This window comes from Macaca thibetana, chromosome 1, assembly GCF_024542745.1.
Source record: "Macaca thibetana thibetana isolate TM-01 chromosome 1, ASM2454274v1, whole genome shotgun sequence".
NCBI lineage: Eukaryota > Metazoa > Chordata > Mammalia > Primates > Cercopithecidae > Macaca > Macaca thibetana.
Window position 1 is genome coordinate 27,082,583 of NC_065578.1, and position 16,711 is coordinate 27,099,293.

The 16,711-nt window shown below is 47.6% G+C and overlaps 2 protein-coding genes and 2 non-coding genes across 5 annotated transcripts in view; all 4 read right to left on the minus strand.

Moving 5' to 3' along the window:
* The window catches only part of RPA2 (replication protein A2), a 342,664-nt gene that overhangs the window by 234,264 nt on the left and 91,689 nt on the right, over positions 1–16,711 (minus strand). The window lies entirely within an intron of this gene.
* Positions 7,426–7,528, minus strand: LOC126944833 (U6 spliceosomal RNA). Its single transcript, XR_007722205.1, has one exon. It is a non-coding gene; the product is annotated as a U6 spliceosomal RNA (small nuclear RNA).
* LOC126944973 (U7 small nuclear RNA) lies at positions 9,024–9,085 on the minus strand. The gene has a single exon (XR_007722253.1). It is a non-coding gene; the product is annotated as a U7 small nuclear RNA (small nuclear RNA).
* Positions 12,651–16,711, minus strand: part of PTAFR (platelet activating factor receptor) — a 33,541-nt gene continuing 29,480 nt past the window's right edge. For both annotated transcript variants that reach the window (XM_050795797.1, XM_050795798.1), the window contains one exon: positions 12,651–16,421. In XM_050795797.1, coding sequence (XP_050651754.1) covers positions 15,355–16,383 — 1,029 coding nt within the window. In that variant the 5' untranslated portion in view covers positions 16,384–16,421 and the 3' untranslated portion in view covers positions 12,651–15,354. The remainder of the gene's footprint in view (positions 16,422–16,711) is intronic.

Here is a 16,711-nt window from a genome sequence, read left to right on the forward strand (position 1 = left end):
GGAGAAAGAATAATTCACGCAGAGCCGGGTGTGCGGGAGACCAGAGTTTTATTATTACTCATATCAGTCTCCCCGATCATTTGGGGACGAGAGTTTTTAAGGATAATTTAGTCAGTTGGGGAAGGTCAGTTTACTGAGAGTGCTGATTGGTGAGGTCAGAGATGAAATCACGGGAAGGTGAAGCTGTCCTCTTGCTCTGAGTCAGTTCCTGGGTGGGGGCCACAGATCAGATGAGCCAGTTTACAGATGTGGGTGGTGCCAGCTGATCCACCAAGTGCAGGGTCTGCAAAATATCTTAAGCACTGATCTCAGGAACAATTTAGGGAAGGTCAGAATCTTGTAGCCTACAGTCGCATGACTCCTAAACCCTAATTTCTAATCTTGTGGCTAATTTGTTAGTCCTACAAAGGCAGTCTAGTCTCCAGGCAAGAAGGAGGTTTGTTTTGGGAAAGGGCTGGTATTGTCTTTGTTTTATTTTTTTATTTTTTTATTTTTATTTATTTATTTATTTATTTTTTTTGAGACGGAGTCTCGCTCTGTCGCCCAGGCTGGAGTGCAGTGGCCAGATCTCAGCTCACTGCAAGCTCCGCCTCCCGGGTTCCCGCCATTCTCCTGCCTCAGCCTCCCGAGTAGCTGGGACCACAGGCGCCGCCACCTCGCCCGGCTAATTTTTTGTGTTTTTAGTAGAGACGGGGTTTCGCCGTGTTAGCCAGGATGGTCTCGATCTCCTGACCTTGTGATCTGCCCGTCTCGGCCTCCCAAAGTGCTGGGATTACAGGCTTGAGCCACCGCGCCCGGCCTGTCTTTGTTTTAAACTATAAACTAAGTTCCTCCCAAAGTTAGTTCAGCCTATGCCCAGGAAGGAACAAGGACAGTTTAAAGATTAGAAGCAAGATGGAGTCGGTGAGGTTAGATCTCTCTCACTGTCTCAGTCATAATTTTGCACAGGCAGTTTCAATCCCCTCTTCTCTTTTTGAAAGTTTTTTTTTTTTAATTGAGGTAACATATAATGTACCATTTTAACCATTAAGTATACAGCTCAGCACATTAAGAAATATTCATATTGTTATGCAACCATCACCGCCATACATTTCCAGAACTTTGACCTTTCCAAATTTAAACTCTGGACCCATTAAACACTAACTCTCCATTTCCCCCTTCTCTCCATGGCAATCACCGTTCTACTTTTTGTCTCTACAAATTTGATTACTCTGGGTACTGTATATAAGTGGAATCATACAATATTTGTCCTTCTGTATCTGGCTTATATTATTTAACATAATGTCTTCAAAGTTCTTCCATCTTTGTAGCATATGTCAGAATTTCTTTCCTTTTTAAAACGAATTAATTTTTGTTGTTGTTGTTGTTGTTTTGTTTTTTTTGTTTGTGAGAGTCGTGCTCTGTAGCCCAGGCTGAAATGCAGTGGCGTGATCTTGGCTCATTGCAACCTCTGCCTCCTGGATTCAAACGATTCTCCTGCCTCAGCCTCCTGAGTAGCTGAGATGACAGTCACACGTCAGCATGCCCAGCTAATTTTTTTGTATTTTTAGTAGAGATGGGGTATCTCCATGTTGGCCAGGCTGGTCTCAAACTCCTGACCTCAACTGATCCGCCTACCTTGGCCTTCCAAAATGCTGGAATTACAGGCATGAGCCACAGCTCCCTGCCAATTTTTTTTTTGACACAGGGTCTTGCTCTGTCACCCAGGCTGGAGTGCAGTGGCACAATCACAGCTCACTGCTGCCTGGATCTCCTGAGCTCAAGTGATCCTCCTGCCTCAGCCTCCTTGAGTAACTGGGACTATAGGTGCATGCCACTGTACCCAGCTAATTTTTTTTTAAGTAGAGATGAGGTCTTGCTATTTTGCCCAGGGTGATCTCAGACTCCTAGTCTCAAATGATCCTCCTGCCTTGGCCTCCCAAAGTGCTGGGATTACAGTCATGAGCCACCACTCATGGCCTGAACAATGTTTAATTGTATGTCAATGTCATATTTTGTTTATCCATTCATTCCTCAGTGGACATTTGCGTCACTCCCACCTTTTGGGTATTGTGAATAATGTTACTACGAATATCTGCTTGAGTTCCTGTTTTCAATACTTTGGGGTTTGTACTCAGAAGTGAATCACTAGATCAAATTAACTGGGTGTGGCAGTACACACTGTAATTCCAGCTACTGGGGAGGCTGAGGTGGGAGGATCCCCTGAGCCCAGAACTTTGAGGCTGCAGTGAACCGTGATGGTGCCTCTGTACTCCAGCTTGGGTGACAGAGTGAGACTCTTGTCAAAAAAAAAAAAAAAAAAGGAATTACTAGATTACATGATGATTTTTTTTTTTTTTTTTTTTTTTTTTTTTTTTGAGATAGGGTCTCACTCTGTTGCTCAGGCTGAAGTGCAGTGGTGTAATCATGGCTCACTGCAGCCTAGACCTCCCGGGCTCCAGCAGGGCATCTGCCTTGGCCTCCTGAGTAGCTGGGACTACAGATGTGCACCACAACACCCAGCTTTTTTTCTTTAAATAGAGATAGGGTCTCCTTATGTTGCCCAAGCTGGTTTCGAAGTCCTGGGCTCAAGTAATACTCCTTCTTCAGCCTCCCAAAGTGTTAGGATTACAGGCATAAGCCACTGCACCCAGCCCATATAATGATTCTAGGTTTAATTTTTTGAGGAACTGACATTATTTTCTACAGCAGTTAACCATTTTACTTTCTCACTAGCAAAGTGAGGATGCACAGTTTCCAATTTTTTGTTTTGTTTTGTTTTTTGTTTTTTAAGAAAGAGTCTCACTGTGTTGCCCAGGCTGAAGTGCAGTGGTGTGATCTCGGCTCACGGCAGCCTCCATCTCCTGGATTCAAGCAATTCTCCTGCCTCAGCCTCCTGAGTAGCTGGGACTACAGGCACCTGCCACCACACCCAGCTAATTTTTTGCATTTTTACTAGAGACGGGGTTTTCACCGTGTTAGCCAGGATGGTCTCGATCTCCTGACCTCGTCATCTGCCTGCCTCAGCCTCCCAAAGTGCTGGGATTACAAGCATGAGCCACTGTGCCCGGCCTACAGTTTCCAATTTTTAAACATCATTGCCAACACTTGTTTTGGGTTTTTATCTCATAGTGATTTTGATTTGCTTTTCTCTACAGATTAGTCGTATTGAGCATCTTTTCAAGTGTTCACTGGTCATTTGTAGGTCTTCTTTGGAGAAATGTATATTCAATTACTTGGCCCATTTTTACATTAAGTTGTTTGGTTTTCGTTGTGGAGTTATATATTCTAGGTGTCAATGTTGTATTAGATATATGATTTGCAAACATTTTCTTTCACTCCGTGGGTTGCATTTTCACTCTGTTGATGGTGTCCTTTGATGCCCCATCCTCCTTTTTGGGGAACTAACTCATCCTTTTCATTCCAGAGGCCAAAATTCCCTGACTCATGTATGTGGCAATTCTGGCTTCTTAAAAAACTCTCAGTGTGTTTTAGAATGGTCTGGGAAGTCAAATACAAGGAAAGCCCGATTAGTCCCACTGTGTTCCTCTCTGCTATGGTTTCAGGTTTCTAAGGAAAATACAGAGTTACACAACATGAACTTGGTGAAAAGGGGCAGGGGAATGGAATTATGGGCTGGAGTGAAAAGGGAGGTTATGGGCCAGGCACAGTGGCTCACACCTGTAATCCCAGCACTTTGGGAGGCCGAGGCAGGCAGATCATGAGGTCAAGAGATCAAGACCATCCTGGTCAACATGGTGAAGTTCCGTCTCTACTAAAAATACAAAAATTGCTGGGTGTGGTGGCATGTGTCTGTAGTCCCAGCTACTCAGGAGGCTGAAGCAGGAGAATCGTTTGAACCCGGGAGGCAGAAGTTGCAGTGAGCCGAGATCACACCACTACACTCCAGCCTGGCGACAGAGTGAGACTCTGTCAAAAAAAAAAAAAAAAAAGAAGAAGAAAGGGAGGGAGGGAGGGAGGGAGGCAGGCAGGCAGGCAGGCAGGCAGGAAGGAGAAAGAAAGAAAGAAAGAAAGAAAGAAAGAAAGAAAGAAAGAAAGAAAGAAAGAAAGAAAGAAAGAAAGAAAGAAAGAAAAGAAAGAAAGAAAGAAAGAAAGAAAGAAAGAAAGAAAGAAAGAGAAAGAAAGAAAGAAAGAAAGAAAGAAAGAAAGAAAGAAAGAAAAAAGAAAGAAAGAAAGAGAAAGAGAGAGAGAGAAAGAAAGAGAGAAAAGAAAGAAAGGAAGAAAGAAAGAGAAAGAAAGAAAGAAAAGGGAGTTTATGTGTGGAGAAAGACACACTCTGTCAGGACAGGACATAACACTTTTTTTTGAGACAGAGTCTTACTCTGTTGCCCAGGCTGGAATGCAGTGGTGTGATCACAGCTCACTGCAGCCTCCACCTCCTAGGCTCAAGCAATTCTCTCACCTCAGCCTCCCGAGTAGCTGGGACTACAGGTGTGTGCCATCACGCCCAGCTAGTTTTGGTAATTTTTTGTAGAGACAGAGTCTCCCTGTGTTGCCCAGGCTGGTCTCAAACTCCTGGGCTTAAGCGATCCTCCCACCTTGGCTTCCCAATGTGCTGGGATTACATGCATGAGCCACCGTGCCCAGCCAGGACATAATATTTACTAAGTTCATTTCATGGAAAGCACTATTCTAACCACCAATTCTAAATCCTCAAAACCATCCTATTATGTTGTCAGTATTATTATTCCCATTTTACAGATGAAGAAAATGGCCCAGAGAGGTTAAGTCTGCCTAAAAATCACAGACTGGGAAGTGGCAAAGACAGAAATTAAACCTGGCAATGTGGCCCTAGAGATCACTTTACTGATCATTCTGTGACACTGTATGGACTTTGGAGTCAGAATTGTCTGAATTTAAACTCAAATGTCTAATGAGTACATGACTACAAACCCATTAGTAATGTGAGATTGCTGGACTCAGTGACTTACCCCTGTAATGCCATCAATTTGGAAGGCCATGGAGGGAGAATTGCTTAAGCTCAGGAGTTCAAGATCAGCCTGGCAAACAAAGAAAGAATTGGCCAAGCACGGTGGCTCACATCTATAATCCCAGCACTTTGGGAGGCTGAGGCGGGCAGATCACTTGAGGTCAGAAGTTCGAGACCAGCCAGACAACATGGTGAAATCCCTGTCTCTACTAAAAATACAAAAATTAACTGGGTATGATGGCATCTGCCTGTAATCCCAGCTACTGGGGAGGCTGAGGCAGGAGAATTGCTTGAATCCAGGAGACAGAGGTTGTGGTGAACCAAGATTGCACCACTGCACTCCAGCCTTGGCAACAGAGCGAAACTCCTTCAAAATAAATAAATAATTTAAAGTTAGCCAGATGTGGTGGCATGCCTGCAGTCCCAGCTACCGGGGTAGCTGGGGCAGGAGGATCACTTGAGCCCCAGAGTTCAAGGCTGCAGTAAGTCATGTTCATGCCACTGCAGTTCGGCCTGGGTGACAGAGTAAGAACCTGCCTACAAAAAAAAAAAAAAAAAGTAATGTTAGAGAAATCCAAACCAAAAACAAGATTTTTATTTTACACCTACCTGCAACTTTAAAGTTGGACAGTGCCAAGTGTGGGTAGGAATGCATAGAAATAGACACAATTTGTGTAACTAGGGGTGGGAGTGTAGACTGGTACAGTCATTCCAGAAGCAATTTGGCAATTCTTTGCCAAATTAAATAAGTGTAGCCTACGACCTGGGAATGTCACTCCCAGGTATACATTCTAGAGAAATTCTTACATGGGTCCATAGGGAACACCTGGAAGAATCTCACAGCATTGGTTATAAAAAGGGAATGGGGCTGGGTGTGGTGGCTCACACCTGTAATCCCAGCACTTTGGGAGGCTGAAGCAGGCAGATCACTTGAGGTCAGGAGTTCAAGACCAGCCTGACCAACATGGTGAAACCCTGTCTCTTCTTTTTTTTTTGAAATGGAGTCTCACTCTGTGGCCCAGGCTGGGGTGCAGTGGCCGGATCTCAGCTCACTGCAAGCTCTACCTCCCGGGTTTACGCCGTTCTCCTGCCTCGGCCTCCCGAGTAGCTGGGACTACAGGCACCTGCCACCTCGCCTGGCTAGTTTTTTGTATTTTTTTAGTAGAGACGGGGTTTCATCGTGTTAGCCAGGATGGTCTCGATCTCCTGACCTCGTGATCCGCCCATCTCGGCCTCCCAAAGTGCTGGGATTACAGGCTTGAGCCACTGCGCCCGGCCGAAACCCTGTCTCTTCTAAAAAATCCATAAATTAGCCCAGTGCAGTGGCAGGCATCTGTAATCCCAGCTACTTGGGAGCCTGAGACAGGAGAATAGCTTGAATCTGGGAGGCAGAGGTTGCAGTGAGCCATGATCGCGTCACTGCACTCCAGGCTTGGGGCCAGAGCGAGACTCTATCCCCCACCATGCCCCGCCCAGAAAAAGAAAGAAAAGTAAACGGAACAGAAGGCACCCTGAGTGTCCATTACCAAGGGAATGGGTAGAATGTAGTGGATGTACACAATGGAGGACCCAGCAGACATTGACATCATTGAACTAGATGTACACACTCCAACATGATTCCATTGCAAAAATAATGCTGGGGGGGGAGGGAATGAGACACAGAATAAGGTCAAATTATGTGAACCGTAACTTTTATGTAAATGTAAAAGGAATACACGCACAGAATAACACTATACATTTTACAAGCATACCTACAACATCAAGGATATATATTGCCTGCACTAGAACTATTGTGGAGGATGAGAATGGAAAATGGTGATAAAAGAAAATAACATGTTGGCCAGGCGCGGTGGCTCATGCCTGGAATCCAGCACTTTGGGAGGCCAAGGCAGGCGGATCACCTGAGGTCAGGGGTTTGAGACCAGCCTGACCAACATGGAGAAATTCCATCTCTACTAAAAATACAAAATTAGCTGGGTGTGGTGGTATATGCTTATAATCCCAGTTACTTGAGAGGCTAAGGCAGGAAAATCACTTGAACCCGGGTGGTGGAGGTTGCAGTGAGCCAAGGTTGCTCCACTGTACTCCAGCCTGGGCAATAAGAGCGAAAATCCATCTCAAAAAAAAAAGAAAGAAAAGAAAAAAAAAGAAGGAAAATAACATGCATTCAGACAAAAATGTATGAGAAGCATCTTGCACAGTAGAGGTAAAATAAGGATCTCTGCATCCTGATTATTGCTGTGTGACCTTGGATGTAAGTCATTTCACCTGCTTGATGCTCGTCTTTCTTGTCCGGAAGATGGAAGATAGGGACCTTTACATTCTGTATCATGAAAGATGTCCGCAGGGGAAGGCAGTGTGGCAGAATGAGCTTTGGAGCTGGATGTACCCAGCTAGGCCAGCCATTCATTGTGTGACCTTGGGAATCACTTTACTCTCTAAGCCTCTGTATTTTGGGGGTGGGGATTTGGTTTTCATGTTTTAAAATTTATTTTAAGTATATGGAATGCTTCTTGAATTTCTGTGTCATCCTTGTTCAGGGGCCATACCTGTGTCTCTGTATTGTTCCAGTTTTAGTTATGAGCTGATGAAGCAAGCACTGTTGTTATATTTTTAATTTTTTTTTTCAGGAGGATACTGAGTCTAATGAAGCTACAGGGCCGTGAAACCCTGCACACTTGCTACCCAAGCCTCCTTTTTTTTTTTTTTTTTTTTTTTTTTTTGAGACGCAGTCTTGCTCTGTTGGCCAGGCTGGCCTCGAACTCCCGACTTCAGGTGATCCACCCACCTCTGCCACCCAAAGTGCTGGGATTAAAAGTGTCAGCCACTGCGTCAGGCCTCAAGCCTCCATTTTTTTTTTTTTTTTTTTTTGAGACGGAGTCTCGGTCTGTCGCCCAGGCTGGAGTGCAGTGGCCGGATCTCAGCTCACTGCAAGCTCCGCCTCCCGGGTTCACGCCATTCTCCTGCCTCAGCCTCCCGAGTAGCTGGGACTACAGGCGCCCGCCGCCTCGCCCGGCTAGTTTTTTGTATTTTTTAGTAGAGACGGGGTTTCACTGTGTTAGCCAGGATGGTCTCGATCTCCTGACCTCGTGATCCGCCGGTCTCGGCCTCCCAAAGTGCTGGGATTACAGGCTTGAGCCACCGCGCCCGGCCAAGCCTCCATTTTTAAGTGAGGTAGTCAAGCAGGCCTCACCAAGAAAGGGACGTTTGAGCAAAGCCTTGAAGGAAGCAAGGGAGTGAGCCGTGTGGCTATATCAAGGATGCTGTAGGTATACTCCCATCAAGACCCATCTCAGGCAGAGGGAAGAGGCAGTTCTACCCATAGGTATTTGGGAGGAGTAAATGATGTAAAGTTCCCCTTGTAGTAAGTGGTCAGCAAATGTTGAGTGGCCACCTCTGTCCCTCCCCTTACAGAGCTGTCAGGATCCAGGTGACATCTAAGAGCACCTTCTAGCTCCAGTGACAATGACCACTCTGGCTTCCGAGGGTCTCTGGAACACTGTGTTCATGGATGCCATCCATCCTCAGGAGTACCCTCCCTAGCTGAGCACAGCGGCCTGAGCCCAGGGAAGAGTTATTGTTGCTGGGGCTTCAACATGCATGGAGAGCACAGAGGCCTCAAAGAGGAAGCCAGAAACAGCAAGGTGGAGGCCCTCACGTTCCACTGGAGGCCTCTTGGCTCATTCCCCTATGACAGTCCTGTCCCAGCGCTTAGGAGACTGTGCCTAGAGAGAGGGGCTTGGGCGAGGGTACAGCCACATGGTGGAGAGGGAGGAGAGAAGGAAAGGGACCCGTGCTTACTAAGGCAGATCCAGCTTTGAATATTATTATGCCACTTAGTAGCTCTTTTACCTTTATAAATCTCTGAACCCTTCTGAGTCTCGATTTCCCTATCTGTAAAATGGGCATGAAATGTTCTATTCTGTGGGGTGGTTGTGAGGACTCAATGACATAAGATAGGTGAAAGTGGCAAGCTAATAGCTGGGTCCCTCTTCCTTCTCTACCAAGGACCTGAGAGGCAGCCACTACATCTTATTCAGTCAGCTTGGGTCCTTATTTACTTTATTCATTTCTTTTTTTTCCTTCTTTTGTAATGGGCTTTCTGGCAAAAACTGAAAAGCCTGCTAGACAAATTCTAAAAGAGCTGTAACACTTGTTTTATTCATTTCTGTGGGGATATAACCACCCATGTTTCAGGGAGAGTATGAGGTTTTAGTGAGATAACAGATCAAAATTGTGCTTAGCATAGTTACTGGACCAAAATAGGCACTCCCATAGGTGTTTGCTGGGTACCTAAAGGGATGGAGGGAGGGAGGGATGGAGGGAGGGATGGAGGGAGGGAGGGAGGGATGGATGGATGGATAGATCGATCGATAGAAGGATGGTGGGATGGAGGGATGGATAGGTGGATAGACGGATGGGTATGTGGGAGGATGGCTTGCCGGCAGGATATCAAAGGGAACAGGATTTTTTATACAGAAATACCAAGTCTACACAAAAACCAGGTGCTTTACAAGAAGGTCTTATTATATCTCTTTGTGGCCTTAGGTCTTGAGCACAGATATAACACAGATGAGTAAAAACAGGATAAACATATCCAGGTCTAGTCAACTGTGACCTTCACTTACCACTCTTGGGTCTATGACTCATCTCAATGAGGCCAGATCTTACATAAGCCAGCATTCTCCAGCTGAGATCACTGGTGGTTCCCTGAGGTGAAAGCTGAGATCAGGGCAAATGCAAGGTGAGGCTTTCCTGATACACAGGATGCCTTGGAAATTCTAATCAGTGATGTTTCATCAAAAGAGTTACAACTGGCCGGGCGCGGTGGCTCAGGCCTGTAATCCCAGCACTTTGGGAGGCCGAGGAGGGTGGATCACGAGGTCAGGAGATCGAGACTATCCTGGCTAACATGGTGAAACCCCGTCTCTACTAAAAATACAAAAAAAACTAGCCGGGCGTGGTGGCGGGCGCCTGTAGTCTCAGCTACTTGGGAGGCTGAGGCGGGAGAATGGCGTGAACCCAGGAGGCGGAGCTTGCAGTGAGCCGAGATCACGCCACTGCACTCCAGCCTGGGAGACACAGCGACACTCCGTCTCAAAAAAAAAAAAAAAAAAAAAAAGAGTTACAACTCAACTTTTCCCATAATCCCTGTCACCGTTGCAAGAGCGGAGAGATGCAGGTGAACAGCCAGCCCTGCATCCGCCACAGCTCCACCCTGTGTAACTTTGGCAATCAGTTAGCCCCTCTGAGCCCCATGATGTCCTTAGTAAGACGAAGGGGTTGAACCCTCCCAGCTCCAAAATGTACTGATTCTCTGAAAACTCCCTACATCTTCCTTTAGAATATGGACCTAGAGGCCGGGCGCGGTGGCTCAAGCCTGTAATCCCAGCACTTTGGGAGGCCGAGACGGGCGGATCACAAGGTCAGGAGATGGAGACCATCCTGGCTAACACGGCGAAACCCCGTCTCTACTAAAAGCACAAAAAATTAGCCGGGCGAGGTGGCGGCGCCTGTGGTCCCAGCTACTCGGGAGGCTGAGGCAGGAGAATGGCGTGAACCCGGCAGGCGGAGCTTGCAGTGAGCTGAGATCTGGCCACTGCACTCCAGCCTGGGCGACAGAGCAAGACTCCGTCTCAAAAAAAAAAAAAAAAAAAAAGAATATGGACCTAGAACTTTGGAAGAACATGTATTACATTTCTTTTCCATCTGTCTCTATAGGGTCTCCTCAAAACCTTTCAAAATATTTGCATGTATATGTCAATATGTTTGTTTATGCTAAACCCTGGGGAAGCTGTACAATTTGGAGACAGACAGATCTCAATTCCAGGCTATATGTGAGAAACTGGAGACAGATTATTAAGATCCGGTTCCTGCCCCCCAGAATAGGAAAGACAGGCATCGAAATGACTTAACGTCACAGTAATGACTTAATGGTCACAGTAACGCTGCCTGGATTCAGAAGGCTACCTATTGGAGTATTCTGGGATATGTCAAAAAGAAGAGGGGAGCTGCAATGGCTCAGGCCAGTTGTCCTGACCCTTGGGGAGGCAAGGCTACACGTTTGAGGCCAACCTGGTCAACGCTGACCAAAAAAAAAAAAAAAAATTTGGCCAGGCAGTGAAACCCGTCTCTACTAAAAATACAAAAAAATTAGCCAGGCGTGGTGGCAGGCGCCTGTAAGCCCAGCGGCAGGCGCCTGTAAGCCCAGCTACTCAGGAGGCTGAGGCAGAAGAATGGCGTGAACTCAGGAGGCAGAGCTTGCAGTGAGCTGAGATCGCGCCACTGCACTCCAGCCTGGGCAACAGAGCGAGACTCCATCTCAAAAAAAATAATAAGACAAAACAAAATTAAAAAAAAGAGAAGGGCTGGATACAGTGACCCACTCCTGTAGTCCCAGCTCCTGGGGAGGCTCATGTAAGAGGATCCCTTAAAGCCAGAAGTTTGACCCTGTAGTGTGCAATAGGCGTGCCAGTAAATAGCCATTGCATGCCAGCCTGGGCAATACAGCAAGACCCCACCTCCAGAAAAAAAAGTTTAGAAAACAAGAGATAGAGGATACAGGAGGAGCAATGCTGGCTGTATTCGGGTGGTGAGGAGATCAACAAGGCTGGAGCATGTGCTACAACCTAATATACTCCTCCCATCCCCCTGATCCCCATGAGAGCATGGTCTATGTGTTGGGGTGACATCCTGGAAGAAGTAAGGAGGTAATCACAAGTCACTGTCTCAGAACTGTCAGTTACTCTTGTTTTTTTTTCCAATTAGAGACAGAGTCTCGCTACGTTGCCCAGGCTGGTCTCAAACTCCTAAGCTCAAGTGATCCTCCTGCCTCGGCCTTTCAAAGTGCTGGGATTACAGGCATGGTGCAGAGTTATTCTTTATTGAGACCCTGTGCACTTTATACCCATCACAGTAGAGTTTCCTGAAGTGTGCTACACAAGTCACTGAGACATGTCAAGTGACTTTAGATAGAACACAGAAAAACTTTTTTTTTTTTTTGAGACAGGGTCTTGTTCTATCACCCAGGTCAGTGTGGCATGATGATCACAACTCACGGCAACCTCAACCTCCTGGCTCAAGCAATCCTCGCACTTCAGCCTCCCAAGTAGCTGGAACTACAGACACACACCACCATGCCTGGCTAATTTTTTTTAATTTTTTTTTTTTTTTTTTTTTTTTTTTTTTAGGCAGAGTCTCGCTTTGTCACCCAGGCTGGAGTGCAGTGGTGCAATCTCGGCTCACTGCAACCTCCGACTCCCAGGTTCATGCAATTCTCCTGCCTCAGCCTCCCAAGTAGCTGGGATTACAGGCACCCACCATCACGACCAGCTAATTTTGTATTTTTAGTAGAGACACGGTTTCGCTATGTTGACCAGACTGGTCTTGAACACATGACCTCAGGTAATCTGCCCTCCTTGGCCTCCCAAAGTGCTGGGATTACAGGTGTGAGCCACCACAACCACAAATTTTTTGTAGAGGCATTTTGCCATGTTTCTCAGGCTGGTCTCGAACTCCTGGGCTCAAGCAATCCACCCTCCTCAGCCTCCCAAAATGTTGGGATTACGGGTGTGAGTCACCGCACCCGGGTGAGAAACATTTTTATAGTTACGGTTTTATGTTTATGTCTACCTTCTATTTGTGGCAGGTAGTGTTAGTTTTCATTTACAATTATGTTATAATGTTTTCTTTCAAATAAATGTAAGTTTTTAAAAGTGACTTAATTTAAAGAAAAAGTATTTATTAAGTAAACAGACAGTTGGTACATGGATATTGCAAAAATTTCAAGGCGGGTACACGAATGACTGAAATTCAGGAGACACGGGGAGTTAACACAGAAGCACTTCCCTCATTCAGAGCTCTTTTGACTATGAGAAATAGACACCCAATCAAATCAGCTTCGGCAAAATGAGAGAATGTATCCTGACAAGGGACGCTCACAGGGCCCACAGGAAAGAGTGCTGGGCCCCTGGAGGACTGAGGGAAGCCAGCAGGTCCCTGGAGGCGGTGCCCGGCTGCTCTCCGGGCGCCTGTGATTCCTCTGGTCCCTGCCTTGCTATGCGTATCTTCTCTCTGAGCAGAGCCATTTTCTCTACCACATTCATGCAGGTGCCCATCCCCCCCGATACACACAGACACGGACACAGTCACAGCTCCAGGGTTTATATGTGTTCAGGGAAGGGACCTGCAAAGCCTGAACAGCCTCCCTGAATCTAGATGCCCACCTCTCATCCTTTCAGCTCCCATCAGAGGATCAAGGGGCCCAAATTCGCAGAAAAGGGGAGGGTCTAAGATGAGCAGTCACCCTGACCAGGAGGGGTCTGCCCCAACATTGGCGACGTATAACAATCCCATGAGGTAGCTTTAACCTCATAGGTAACGACCCTAAGAGGTAGGAAATTCAGTGCCTGGTCCCTCAGCAGGAAATGACACAGCCAAGACTTGACCCAGGCCTGTGTGATGCTGCACTAGTCGCCCGGTCATACCACCAGCCAAGTCTAGCCCACAGCTACCATCCCAGACTCCAGCAGGTTCCTGGTCCATCGGGAGGCATTTCTCAAAATCAGCAATCGGATGATTGCCCGGTACACAGGCAATGAGTGTCCCAGCTCCACAGGGACACTGACTGTAAGGAAGGAAGACTTCTCTACAGGAGCACAGAGCTCTAGAAACCAGAGAAGTTTCCTCTGAGCCCCTTGGGTCTGAGGCTGCCGGGTTCACACTGCGGATACTTGTCTCAGGGCAGGAGAGGAGGCTCATTTGCATAAACTTGCCAAAAGACATCTAGAGATCCTCAAGAGAAGCTGACACCTGGCTGACACCTGCTGACAGTAACTGCTCCTCCCACCTCCTGGAAGCTATGTTAGGAGGAGCCTCCCAGAGGGCAAGGGAGGGGAGAACTGACAGAGCCTTCTACCCAGGGGCCTCATGCACTTCCCAGCCCATGTGCCTGTTCATATGGAAGCCCCTGGACATCGAGGTGTCCTGGCCTGCACAGCTCCAATTTTGGCTTTTTTTTTTTTTTTTTTTTTTTTTTTTTTTTTTTGAGACAGAGTCTCACTCTGTCACTCAGGCTAGAGAGCGGTGGCACAATCTCGGCTCACTGCAACCTCTGCCTCCTCCTAGTAGCTACAGGCTATGGGACTACAGGCATGCACCACCACGCCAGGCTAATTTTTTTGTATTCTTAGTGGAGATGGGGTTTCACCATGTTGGCCAGGCTGGTCTTGAACTCCGGACCTCAGGTGATCTGCTTGCCTTGGCGTCCCAAAGTGCTGGGATTACCAGCATGAGCCACTGCGCCCAGCCCCAATTTTGCTTTCAAGGGGCCTTTGCCCATCCTCAGTGGGTGGCTGCCCCACAGAAGGTACTTAATTAGAGTCTGTTGTTGAGACAGAAAGATGGAGGAGGTGGGCATCTCTCTCCCGCTCCCCCAGAGCTGACCAGGCTAGAGGCAAGGCCTTTGCAGACAGACGCATCTGTCTTGGGAAGCAAGCTCTTGTCCTAGCTTTTGGTCTGTTCATGTGTTACCTTCTTTAGTCACCATTAGGGACAGGTTGCCGGAGGAGTCAGAGAAGGTTCCATCAAGCCACTTCCCCTGAGAAAGGTCACAAAGACCTTTTGCCTGAGGGTGGAGACAGGATGGCACCGTCCTAGCTCAAAAGTCGGCCCCAAGGTAGTGCCACACTGTGAGAGCAGTGTCCCTTTCCCAACCTTTTCTGCCTGTATCACTTGAGAGTATTTGTCCAAAGCTTGTATTTATTTATTTATTTATTTTATTTTATTTTATTTTTTTGAGACAGAAATCTCCCTCTGTTGCCAGGCTAGAGTGCAATGGTGAAATCTAGGCTCACTGCAACCTCTGCCTCCCAGGTTCAAGTGATTCTCCTGCCTCAGCCTCCTGAGCCACCAAGCCCAGCTAATTTTTGTATTTTTTAGTAGAGACGGGGTCTTTACAATGCTGGCCAGGATGGTCTCGATCTCTCGACCTCACGATCTGCCCACCTCGGCCTCCCAAAGTGCTGGGATTACAGGTGTGAGCCACTGCGCCTGGCCCCCCAAAGCTTTAGACCAACACCCCATCGGGGAGAACTAGGTGGTTTAAAGTCTTCCCCCAAGGTCTGCACCTGGCCCTGACATTCCTTCCAGCCCTATAAGATTAAGGGACTCAGGATGAGGTCACCAGTCACAGTTGCTGTAGCATGCACCCACAGGCAGATGAAGGGACTCATTTGAGTTCTGGATTTTCCAACAGTCTGGCTCTGCCATCATCCCTGCCCAGGTGAGGTAGCCTCCAAATCTAATGGCCCACCAGTGCCCACGGAGGTGGTGCCCAGACCACAGCAGATATCCCTTCTTCCCCCAGCTCAGTCCATGATGTCCACGGAGGAGAAGACTTCAGGCCTGGCACCAACAAGCAGGGACTAATTTTTGAGGGAATTGACAGGGATCTGGTTGAATGGCACAACCACTTCAGTGACCGTATCCGTGGTGGCCCGGGAGCATTTCCGGCTACTGCGCATGCTGTAGAACTTTTCAGTGAGGTGCTTGCGGAACTTCTTGGTGAGGAAACAGTAGATAACAGGGTCTAAGACACAGTTGGTGCTAAGGAGGCAGAGGGTGACCTGATGTGCATCGTTAATAGCCTGGTGGAATTTGCTGTTCTGGAAGCCCAGCTCAGCAAGGGTCCAGGGCAGCTGCACCATGTGGTGTGGCACGAAGCAGATGATGAACACCGCCAAGACCGTGCACACCATCCACAGCGCCCGGCGCTTGACTTCAGCGTTGCGCTGCTGCTGCACCGGCTGCATGAGCAAGGTACGGATGATGACCAGGTTGCAGAAGAGGATGATGAGGAAGACCAGGAAGAAACTGAACACAATGAAGATGTGGATGATGAGGACTGGCACGCTGCCCTTCTCGTAATGCTCAAAGCAGCGGGTGATGTTTCCTGAGCCAGCACTGTTGGGCACTGTGTTGGTGGAGTCCAGGATGAAGAAGTAGGATGCAGCACCCACAATGGCCACCCAGATGACCAGAGACAAAGAGATGCCACGCTTGCGGGTATTGGCCTGAGCAGTCTTGATGGGGCGAGTTACTGCCTGGAAGCGGTTATAAGTGATGACACCTAGGAAGGCCACAGAGCAGTAGGTGTTGATGAAGAAGAGGCAGCCAGCCAGGTTGCACAGGAATTTGGGGAATATCCAGTTGCCCCCGTTTTGGTAGTACACAATCCACAGTGGCAGGGTGATCAAGAAGAGCATGTCCGCCATGGTGAGGTTCACCATGAAGATCTTTATCTCATTGAATTTCTTGGAAGGGTACAGGCGGGCAAAGACCCACAGCACGTAGCCATTAGCAATGACCCCAAGCACAAAGATGATGCTGTAAACAATCGGGAAGAGGGTGTATCGGAACTCAGAGTCCACGTGGGAGGAGTCATGTGGCTCCATTGCTGTGGGCTAGAATGATCAGCTGGTCCTGGTGGTTCCTGGAAGATCACACAAAAATTCTGGTTAATAAAGGGACAAGAAGGGACTGTTCTATTTCATCAATTCCAAGACTCCTTGCCATGGTTAGAGTGATGATGTCCCCTCTGAAGTTCATGTTGAATCTTTTTTTTTTTTTAGATGGAGCTTCGCTTTTGTTGCCCAGGCTGGAGCGCAGTGGTGTGATCTCGGTTCACTGCAACTTCTGCCTCCCGGGGTCAAGCGATCCTCCTGCCTCAGCCTCCCAAGTAGCTGGGATTACAGGTATGTACCACCATGCCCAGCTAGTTTT